Source organism: Notechis scutatus, chromosome 7 (genome assembly GCF_049901735.1).
Source record: "Notechis scutatus isolate UNSWTSFEM ecotype Mainland chromosome 7, rNotScu1.2, whole genome shotgun sequence".
NCBI lineage: Eukaryota > Metazoa > Chordata > Lepidosauria > Squamata > Elapidae > Notechis > Notechis scutatus.
Genome location: NC_142015.1, coordinates 25570607 through 25582602, shown reverse-complemented (window position 1 = coordinate 25582602; position 11996 = coordinate 25570607). Strand labels below are relative to the sequence as shown.

Here is an 11996-nt window from a genome sequence, read left to right as displayed (position 1 = left end):
TCCTCTCCTGCAGACCCTGCATATCTGGTAGGACTTGAAGAACACCAGGGACAGGGAAGGGTAGAATAGACACTACAGGGCTGCATTCAGTGGTGGGATTCAATTTTTTTTTACTACCGGTTCTGTGGGCGTGGCTTGGTGGGCCTGGCAGGGGAAGGATAGTGTAAAATCTCCAGTCAGAGGTGGTTTTTCTGGTTCTCCAAACTACTCAAAATTTCCACTACTGGTTCTCCAGAACTGGTCAGAACCGGCTGAATGCCACCTCTGGCTTCATTGCCCCAAAGGAGTCCAGGTAATGTAATGTAATGTATAGGAATAGAATAGAATAGAATAGAATAGAATAGAATAGAATAGAATAGAATAGAATAGAAGAGAAGAGAAGAGAAGAGAAAAGATTAAACTTTATTGTCATTGCACATGAATGCAACAAAATGTACTTCTAATCAGAAGTGCAAAACAACAATGAAGTATAAAGATATATATACAGATATACAAAATATGTAACTATACAAAATATGTAACTATATATGGATATACAGAATATCTATGAATATACAGAATATGTGTCTATGGAAGGAATATATATGACTGTACAGAGAGAATAGAATAGAATAGGATAGGATAAGATAGGATAGGATAGGATAGAATAATGAAGAATGACATGGAATGGAATAGATAGAATGGAATAGAATAAAATAATGAAGAATGGAATGGAATGGATAGAATAGAATGAATGGAATGGATAGAATAGAATAAAATAATGAATAATGGAATGGAATGGATAGAATAATGAAGAATGACATGGAATGGAATGGATAGAATAGAATAATGAAGAATGAAATGGAATGGATAGAACAGAAGAACTTTATTGTCATTTTGAATGTATGCCAATCAGCATACATTAAAATGAAATTTCATTGCATTTCAGCTCTCAAAGGGCCACCACCTCCAATATACACTACATAAACATGACAAAATAAATAAATACCAAATTATGCTTATACCCACGTAATATATTATGTGACACAGACAAACAACAAAAGTCTAGTTTGGATGTATATGTGTCTACGGCAAGAGAAACAAATCTTGCGAGTTTACCAGACGGATGGCACAAGGAAACAAAGCTGTTGCAGAATCTGGTAGTCCTGCTAGAAATACTTTAAAACCTCCTCCCAGAGGGGAGCAACAGAAACGGAGACTGGGAAGTGGGTGTGTGGGGAAGCAGTTGTATAATATGTTTTTCCCCCACTAGAGTTACGATCCCCTTCTTCAACAGAAGACTTGGGGAGTTCACAAGCGTTTGTCTGGCTTCCTAGTTTTGCATTTCGAGAAGTCATGCAAAAGTCACTTTCTCCCCAAACCACCTAGGATTTCTGGAGAAAAACGAACTCATTCCCTTGAGCCTTCGAGTGAAGGGATCAGTTGTCTTTTGCCCAGACCTTTCTCCATTTTCTTTGCCCAGGGCAGCCTGTAAATCCAATCATCTTCTCTTGGATCATCACTTCCTCTTTGTTGTCAGAAAGAAGGCCAGTGAAGATGTTTCGTCACCCCAAAACCTCTCCCAACACCTTCATTTCTCTTTTTGCTGCTTTACTTCTGTTTTATCAGCCACTTCCATATTTTCCTTGTGTTTTTCTGTTCCCTTGTCGTCAGATAGCATGACTTTCCAAATTTTCATAAAATTTGCAAAATTTGAATTTAAGGCAGCTTTCCCCAATCTAGAGTACAAAATTCACACTGGCAGGGGATTATGGGAGACAGTCTGGAGAAACAGGAGGGTGAGGTGGCAGCCAAAAAAGCCAATGCAATCCTAAATTGCATTGAGGGATACAATCAAGATCAAGGGAGGTACTAATACCACTCTATAGAGCCTTAGTAAGGCCACACCTAGAGTACTGCATCCAGTTTTGGTCACCACACTGTAAAAAAGATGTTGAATCTCTAGAAAGTGTGCAGAGAAGAGCAACCAAGAGCCTCGGTGGCACAGTGGTTAGAGTGCTGTACTGCAGGCCACTTCTGCTGACTGCCTGCAAGTTGTCAGTTCAAATCTCACCAGGCTCAAGGTTGACTTGGCCATCCATCCTTCCATGGTTGGTATAATGAGTACCCAGATTGTTTTGGGCTGATTCTGTAAACCAGTGGTCCCCAACCTTTTTTGTACCAGGGACCAGTTTCAAGCAAAAACACTTTTTCAAGGACCGGAGGAGGGGGTGGGGAGGAGATTCTATTTTCCATTCCCAAAACTTTATGTTTACCCTACAACTAGCATTAAAGACACCTGACTGCAGTCTCTCTAGTTCTAGGTCTTGCCCAGCTGTGTAGCTACAAAATTGCATGCAGATGTTTCTCTTATCTCTGTTTGGTGAAAACAGGAATTGAATGAGGAGCATTTAGTCAGTGTGTTTTCCCTAGGAAGCTCCTGTAGTCCTTGTTTAGGATCATTCAGAGCTACGATGAACCTCTAACATCCAGCCCAGGAAGAAACTGCTTCAAAGAAGCCGGGGGCTTTTCCTGTCGCCGCAGCTCCTCCGAAGCGCCCGTTCACCCCCACCCGCCCGCCCGCTTCAATCCAGTGCTCCGTTCTGCCTGCCTGCCTGCCTGCCTGCGTTTCTGGTTGTTTGGGAGCAGCTTCGGCTGATAAAAGAGGCGAATAGTTATTATTCTCAGCTGAAGCTGCTCCGAATCAACCAGAAACGAAGGCAGGCAGGCAGGCAGAACGGAGCACTGGATTGAACGCAGCGGGCGGGCGGGGTGGGGTGAACGGGCGCTCGGAGAGCTGCGGCGACAGGAAAGCCACCACCACCACCCGGCTTCTTTGAAGCAGTTTCTTCCTGGGCTGGTGGAGGAGCGGAGAGCAACTGAGAGAGGAACGAGGAGGGAAGAAACCGAAGCCACTGAGCCAGAGAGCAGGACAGGCTTTGGTTGCTTCCTCCCTCCCCTTCTTTCATTTGTGTCCTTGATCCCGATCCCAGCAGCATTCACCGAAGCGAAGAAAGCCGCCATTTTTATTTTATTTTTTTTTCTTTGCGGCCCGGTACAGAGTGCTCCACGGACCGGTACCGGTCCGCGGCCCGATGGTTGGGGACCCCTGCTGTAAACCACTTAGAGAGGGCTGGAAAGCAATGTGAAGTGGTATGTAAGGCTAAGGGCTATTGCTATTAGTGGAGTGGTGACTAAAACGTATGAAGAACTGGTCACTCGGTCTAGGGAAGAGAAGGAAAAGAGGAGGCGGCATGATAGCAGGGTTCCAATATTTGAGGGGCTGCCCCAGAGAAGGAAGGGGTCAAGCTCTTTTCCAAAGCATCTGAAGGCCAGACAAGGAATAATGGATGGAAACTGATCAAGGAAAGATTCAACCTGGAAATAAGGAGAACAATCAACCAATGGAACAGAAGTTGCCTTCGGAAGTTTATTTATTTATTTGATTTGATTTGTCAATTGTTTACAATTAAGCTGTGGGAGCTTCATCCCTGGAGGCTTTCAAGAAGAGACTGGGCTGCCACCTGCCAGAAAAGTCTCCTGCTTGCGTGGGGGGTTGGACTAGATGACCTACCAGGTCCCTTCCAACTCTGTTAACCTGTTCTTAATCTGATTTTAGAAAGGAAAACCAGTTACCAGTTAGCATCTTTTCTTCCAAGTTAAAACCCAAGAACTAATTTGATTTCTGCCATTCAACATTTTTTATAGACTGGCAGGGAAGTAGCTCTGCATTAGGCCAGTAAGTTGCATAACTGCACTTTTCTATGCCGGTTGCTCAACTCTGCAGTAGCTGTTAGAGAAGCCAGACTGCCCAACCTCATCATGGCATCGCGAGCCTCTTTTCTTAGTACTGCGCATGCCTCTATGCCCCACCCGCTTCTAAAGGCGCATGCGCATTCGGCTCTATGGCGCACCAAAGACATTTAAAGACACACGGCGAGGCGTGGCTATGCTAATCTGACGCCGGGTGGGCGTGGACAGAGCGAGGATTGATGCTCTTGTCCTGCCTGGAATGGGAGTGCCGGCTTCTCGGGTGTCCTTCGAAAAGGAAAAATACGGTCCGACTAATAGGACTGAGACCATTTAATGCCCAGAGCCAGCGCCGATCTTACGTGAAGAGAAAGGTGGGGCGCTCCGCCCCTTTCCTTCCACGGACCAATCAGAAAACGGCTTTTCTAAGGGGGGCAGGCGTTCTGGAAACCCTGAACCAATCAGTCGGCTTTCCCGTCGGAGGGGGCGTTGTGGGCGGCCAATGGCAGCGCACCGCCCCTCGAGGAGGCTCGCGCAGCGCCCGCTTTTCCTTCCTCTCCTCCCCACCACTTCTCCTCTCCGTCCGCCCAGCCAATCAGGAGACTCCGCCCGGAGAGGCTCGCGCCGGCGCGCATGCGCCGCTGCCCTTCCTGCCCTCCTTCCCCTCCCCACTTCCCTTTTCTTCGTCAGTCGGGCGCGTCCCCGGCGCTCGTGGAGCAGCTTCTCGTCAGTCCGTCCCAACCGCTGCCCGAGCCCGGGGCTCTCCGCGGCCCTCGGGACGGGAAAGGAAGGAACCCGCCTTGAGCCGGCCGAGCTCCCTCAGCCTGCTCGAGGGGTCCGGCGGGGGTGTCGCTGCGGCCGCCTCCCCCTTCCCCACATGGCGGCCCCCCTGAAGAAAGGGCCCCGGGGGCCTCATTGGCCTCATGAAGGACGCCTTCCAGCCCCATCACCACCACCTCGGCCCCCACCAGCCCGGCACCGTGGACAAGAAGATGGTCGAGAAGTGCTGGAAGCTGATGGACAAGGTGAGGGGAGGGGGCAATGGGGGGAGGGGGCTCCCTCCCATCCCCCCGCCCTTCGCCGCCCCCTCGGCTCGGGCTGTGGCAGGTGGGGGGCCGGGAAAGGTTGCCAGGCGTGGCCGAAGGGGGTGGAGGGGCTGAGAGGGGTGAGGGCAGCGTCCGGGTGGGGTGGGGGGCTTCTGAAGGGGGGAGGAGGGGGGCAAGCAAGCGAAGGGCTGTCCTTCATCGCCCCCTCCCCCCCCTCAAGGGATGGGGTGGGGAATTCTTGCAAGGGAAGCAACTTCTTGTGGCTGGGTGCAACCCTGGGTTTTTGGAGACTCCTGTAAGATAGACAAGATAACTTGATTGTCATTTCTTTTATTACTGCAAGCACGCCTGCCCACCTTAAAAATGAAATTCTCTTACCTGCTCTCGAGATGTGTGTGTATGTATATGTATATGTATATACACGTGTGTGTGTATATATATATGTATGTATGTATATATATCCAATAATGTACATATACATACATGTGTGTGTGTGTATGTATATGTGTATATGCATATGTATATGTGTGTGTGTGTATGTGTATATGTATGTATATATATGTATGTATATGTATATATATATCATAGTATATATATATATATATATATATATATATATATATATATATATATATATATATATATATATATATATATATATATATATATGAGAGACGTAGGGAGGTATTGCTAAATAATATAATAGCAATCAATTGCAAAAGGCAGCTTTGCTTGGATATATATATCATCATACCTATATCTGAATGAGGTAGAGAAGGTGTTGCCAAATAATATAATAATCAATTGCAAAAGGCAGCTTTGCTTGGAATGACTTACCACCTGCCTCCATACCTTTAAGATCATCAAACGGCAATATCTACCTATGCTGGGTCCTTGGGAAGGACTAGTAGGTGGATAAAAAGGCCAAATCCACCCTGAACATCTGGCTGGCTGTGTGACCGACTGTCCCTGTCAGTCAGTTGCAAAAAGCAGCTTGACTGGGAACTGTTTCCATCCTTTTGACACTGTAAAACATCCACCTGTGCCTATGCCAGGTTCTTCGGAAGGACTCCTAGGTGAATAGAAAGGCCAGATCCAGTCTGAACATCTGGATGACTGTGCGGCCAACTGTCCTAATAAGCAAAAGAAAGCAAATGTACCAATAACAGTAGGTGCCTTGGGTGCAACCCCAAAACATCTGGGCACCATCGGCATTGACACAGTCCCCATCAGTCAATTGCAAAAGGCAGCTTGACTTGGAACAGCTGACATCCTGCAAAGTACCTCTTAACACCATCAAGCAACAGCATCTACCTGTCTCAGGTCCTTGGCGGAGACTCCGTAAGTAGACCCAAATTCCAAATATAGTCTAAGCATCTGGCTGACTGTATGACTGAGCATCATAACAAGAGACTTATTGGAAAGGAAATGAGATTCCATCTCTCCATGCAAAGGTCAGGTCTGTAGACTGGGCTGGTAAGAAATGGAGTTGTGGGAGGCTCTCTGAGACCCCAAGAACCCCACAGTTCAATCCTGAGCTATAGATACTTATTTTCTGTTAGAAATGGAAATTCTAGGGGTCTCCAGAAGAAAATATAGTATAGGAAAAACAGGATAGGGTGGATTGCTGGATGGCTGGGATGTCATAGTGTTAGTGTTTTAGTATGAACCTAAGCTCAAGTCTTCCTGGGAGTTAGAATGATACAAAACTGTCAGTCTGCATTGGTTATTTTGCAACTGCTGCTAATCGCAAACAAGTTCCTGTCCTGAGGATCTGATCTTAATTTAGAAGGTGAAGGAAGGAAGTGAGGAAGAGCAAGAGGAACATGAAATCAATGCAGGCAAAAAGCAGTTACATTCTGCTTTATTCTTTGGCTGAATGTGAATATCCCGAGGAGAAGGCTGTCTTATCTGGAAAGAAGGAGATAGTTGTAGGTTGGATTCTGGGAAGTTGGGATATTGGGGAACTGGAAATTTGGCTTCAGATCAAACTTTAGATGCCATGAAAGGTTTGATAAGAATCTGCATGAAAGGGCTTGGACTAATGATGTGGCCTGGAAATCTATTTCTTTATCAAATTTATAAGCCCCCCTAATCAAATAGGCTGATTTGATGCCAAGAAGTTGCAGGTTGCTGGGATGAATTTTTCAACTGTGGGTTTTAGGAGGCAGGTACTTTCTTAGGGTGGCACATATTGAGGAAAAATGCATGCTTCAATGTTTAAGGATATGGTGCCTGCACATCTGTTTCTAAACATTTGTGCTAAGGTATGCTGTTGGTCTTGCTTGTGAATCAAGCTACTCTTGGGTGGAGATTCTGCCATGCTTCTGAAATTGTGTTTTAACACACATTGTTACAGTTTGGTTGCTCGCTTACTGGTTGGCATGGGAGGAAAAATCAGTTTTTGTGCCTATAGTCAGCTGCCCATTATGTTTTAACCAGATAACATGGATGGAACTTTTTTCGCCTATTTTATGTTAATTGCTTAGTCCTGATATGTACAACTATTAGGCTTATAAATAGTCTAATGCATCATCAGGTCTTGAACTGTAACAGATTTTTTGATTCATTCATGAACCTAATGTGTTGTTTCAGTATTAAAGCTGTGGATATATACTAATATAGCTGAGGTGTAACAGTTGAAGTGAGAATGTTAAAAATAACAAGAGGCCACCTAAATACTGTATTTGAGGAATTGAGTCTAGCAAAATTAGAAAGTTTTCCAAGGATAGAAGATGTAACCATCACATTATAAGCGAAAGAATAATTTCTGAATTTTGGCAAGCTTTTAGGCCAATGCTTTTAAGTACCTTTAAAACATTATGCTTGGTTGCTAAAAATGAGTGGAAGTTGAGGGGCCAACAGCTGGTTAAAATGTGCTTTTTTGAATCCTATGAGTGCATTTAAAAAATAAAACAATCAAGGACTTAATTAGTAAATAATTAGCTAGTACAGTAGTTAATAAACCTATTTCGTATGCATAAACTGAAGCAAGAATGCTGCAGAGAGGTGAAGCATGGTAGGTCAGTCAGACTGTTAGAGAGCTCACCAGTTCATGTGGTTTGAAATAATGTTTTTGCTGTTTCCTCTTTTTCCTTTCTTTAAAATATTGAGCAACAATTTAAATGTTTATGCTTTACTCCTTCCCTTCCTGAAGATAAGATAGTCATCTGTTTTCAAACTGGGAACGTTTTCGAGAAGGCACACTTTTCACAGAATCGCACAATTGTCAGTGCAAAATATTTCCATTTTAAAATGTAAGGCTGCCAGCTATCAGCCTCTTTGGGCAGCCCCAAGTCAAATGCTGTCCTGGGTGCCATGATGTCATTAATGAACTTGTGTTTCATATAATTATATTATCATGCCCTATAGTAAGTCCCTATACAGTGTGAATACAGCCCAACCAAGCCATCATCTTCCCTTCTAGTTTTGTTTTGATTAACTAAGACTCACTCTTAATTTTATCCCAATGATCATGATCGAAACCTTGATGTGATCAGATAATACTTGACTATAATTATTGCTATGACGTTAGTACTTGGTGAAGAGCCTCTTGTTGTTGAAGTTACTTGTTCTTAGGAGCTGTAAAAGCCAAGGAAGGAGTATAAATATAGTATGTGCCAACATTTCTCAACCTTGGCAACTTTTAAGATCAGTGGACTTCAACTCCCAGAATTCCCCAGCCAGCACAGCTCTGGGAGTTGAAGTCCATGGTTGAGAAACGCTGGTATTTGCTAATGATGTAGCCACCTAAAGTAACTTCTTGGGCGATGGGTGGCCACATATTGATAAATAAAATATTTACCATCCATTTTCTAATCAAAATTCAAGCATCTGTATTAAATCTTAAACTAGATGCTAGTTAACCTACTACAAATAATTAAGAGAAACTATGGGTAGTCAATGATGCATTAAATCAGTACAGCATAAATCATAGAGATAGAATATAAAAAAGCATCTTACTATATAGCAGTTCTAATATATGAAATAAATTCAATATTCTTTAAAATCTTACTGCTGTATCTCTATAACTATGTAGTATTTATACTCTGCTTCCATTTAGTTATATGGTTTTGGGTTAGAAATCATGAGTTTAGGATTGCTAAGGTTCTGTGATGAAAATGAACTTTAATATAACTTAGTTACTTTCAATTCAACAGGAATGTAAAATTATAATTATAAAATTATTAAAGTTATAACTACTGATACCGAATAGCTGTTCTGAAATTGCTTTAAGAGAAAGTTGGATTTTATGGTCCTGTTGGAAGTAACTAATTGAACTAAATGATAACTAGTACTAATGAAAAGTAATATGCCCTTCCTTTTCTGACGTGTTAACTTTTCAGAGGATATGGTTATTTTTGGTATTGGTTTCCTAGAAGTCATGAGAATGCTCGTATGATGTATATAGTGATTAGATTTATGGCGTCTGTGCCATTTTCCATTTCCCATTATTTCTGATGCAGGAACATTATTTTTTGGTGCTTTTGATTTCCTGGATAATGCTGTTGTCAGTGAATCATTTTCTCTTTGAACTATTCAGAATATAAAATAGCTTTACAAAAATAAAATGCATTTTTGTTCTGTACTTTAGCACGTTTTCATGATTTTAAAGGCTTTTTAATGAAAGCATGATCAAACCCGAGCTGAAGCATAATCCATAGTTGTTTTGATTGCATTGTGTCCTTTCTTTGTTAGCCTGTTTAGGAAATTTATATCATGGTATCTTGGAGCATTTTGTCCTTTATATTTTGAACTCTATATCTTTAAACCATATACAAGTTGTTATTCTGGAGGCTTTAACAAATCCAAGTCACGTTGGATTGCATGGAGTTGTGCAGTGGCTTACAGTTATTTGAATTTTAATCACCATGTGCATATTTTTAAAAGAAAAATGCAGACTACACCTGAGGAAGGAGGTGAATGATAAATCCTATTGAGAAATGATAGCTAGAGAATTGGTCATTAAAAGAGCTGGGCAAGTCCATAGTTAAGAGTCTTCGTAAAATCCACGTATATGAAAAATGCTACTGTTATATATGCATAGTAATTGATGGTTTCTGAAAATGTAACAATCCCAAGGGAGTTTACTTTTCTTGAATGTTGATGGTCTTATTATTTGAGAATCTTCCAGGCAGATTATTCTTTTAGTTAGGGAAGGCAGCTGGGGAATTCTGGGAGTAGAAGTCTACATATCTAAAAGCTATCAAGATTGAGAAACATTGCTCTACCTAGCTCCTAAGGAAGGATCTGTAGAATTAGAATAATGTGATATTTTGGATGCACAATACCCTTGCTTGTATTAAACAGAACACAGGGAGGTTACTGGTCAGCTAAAGTTACAGCTGATAAAAATAACTGATTAGCTGTTTCCACAGTCCATTTCCTTTTTGATAGTTGAGGTGCCAAGTGCTATCTGTATTTTAAGATTATTCTAATAAGCCTTCTAATATTTGCAGTTTGGCAGTAGCCCACATACAGTAGCTCCTCCTTCCCCATCCCAGACTTGGTACATTATGTCAAATAGCAAAACGTGGTCTCTTGCAGTAAAATAAAGCCTGTGGTTTCATCGGGTCTTTTTTTTTCTTTTAACTTCTTGAGCATTGAAAAGTTTCAGTGTTACATATCCGCTCACCCTAAGAGGAGTTTTGCAAAATATTCCAATGATCACACACCCTCTGCTCATCTTCAGTTCCTTGGTCTTCCTTCATCTCCTCTTGAGCTTTGTCGAGTTACAATAATGCCAAGCGTAAGTTAGCAGATCCTTGGGCAAGGGTATCCCATTCCTCCTCCTCAAATGATTCTGGGTCATGAATCCTTACAGAGAGTTGAGTGACAAGGTGACTGTCACCCACCAAAGTGCTCCACTGATAATTGGGTTAGAAATCTAACTTTGCTAAGACACCACTCTTGAGTGGACATAGGAAGCCAAGGAGCTAGGACATTTCTCTTTTAAGTGAAACCTTTTTCTTGCGTCATTATTTTGATGCTTTGTGCACACTGTCTCAAAAAGGCTGATGATGGAATAGTAATTTCAACAACTTTTAAATGGCCTCTTCATTAATGTCTCTGTGGGAGAAGTTTCTGTGGCAGCTGGTGGGCTACACAGACGTCTAGCCTCGAGTTTTGAGATTAGCATGCGTTGTGGTCTGAACTGAACTTTTTTGTAGGTTTAAAATTTCAAAATCAGAGTTCGTAGCTTGTTAGGTTCAGCCTCTCACTTGTCACGTTTTTGAGAATTCATTAAAGCACGCTGTTATTGTGAGAATGCATTCTTAAATTTTAAAATCGCGCTGCCCTCCAGAAGGCATTTTTACATTTATTTATGTTTGCTCTTTACACTTCTTAGGTTGTGCGTTTATGTCAGAACCCCAAGCTGGCACTAAAGAACAGTCCTCCCTACATTCTAGACCTGCTTCCTGACACCTACCAGCACCTGCGAACCATCCTGTCCTGCTACGAGGGAAAGATGGAGACTCTGGGAGAGAATGAATACTTCCGGGTGTTCATGGAGAACCTGATGAAGAAGACAAAACAAACCATCAGCCTCTTTAAAGAAGGGAAAGAAAGAATGTATGAAGAGAATTCCCAGCCGAGGTAATGCTGGCTAGTGCTGGAATTTATCCGTGGTATTCCAGAGCGTGCCTGGATCTGGGAAAGTCCCCTTGCTTCTTTCCAAACTCCTCGTCTCCGTTTGCTTTTGCTTCATTTTGGTTTTCCCCTGAATTTTTATGTTTCCCTGGCAGCTCATCAGTTTGAGTTGGAGGTGCTGCTCTGCTCGTTCCATTTTCACTGAAAACTCCATGTCTATGCTCTAATTTTAAAATCACCTACCTCTTGAAGGTGCCGGGATTTGCAAGATAGATTATGTGCAAAAATGAGTTCAGTTGATAAACCAGCTAATGCTGTCAAAAATTAGTAAAGAAATGCTGATATGGGATCTCTCTGAGCTTGGTGGTTTTCTTGCAGACGTTTCATTACTCAAACTAGGTAACATCATCAGTGCCAATGATGCTACTACCTATTTTGGGTAATGACATGTCTGCAAGAAAACCACCAAGCTTAGAGTACACCAGGGACCCCCTCACTTCAACCCTGAGCTACAAATTTTGTCCAGATAACGTATCCACCAATAAAATTAAATCATATCAAGCAAGGGCAGACAATGAATCTCTATGGAGATTCTCAGTCATCCAGGACATGGTTGTCCCAAAGGTGGTT

The 11996-nt window shown here is 42.5% G+C and overlaps 1 protein-coding gene across 1 annotated transcript in view; it reads left to right on the top strand.

Annotated features, from left to right (window-relative positions):
• Positions 1-4400: 4400 nt before the first annotated feature.
• The window catches only part of CBL (Cbl proto-oncogene), a 33851-nt gene continuing 26255 nt past the window's right edge, over positions 4401-11996 (top strand). The window contains exons 1-2 of the mRNA XM_026687981.2: positions 4401-4754; positions 11125-11372. Of these exons, the coding sequence (XP_026543766.2) occupies positions 4653-4754; positions 11125-11372 (350 nt within the window). The 5' untranslated portion in view covers positions 4401-4652. The remainder of the gene's footprint in view (positions 4755-11124; positions 11373-11996) is intronic.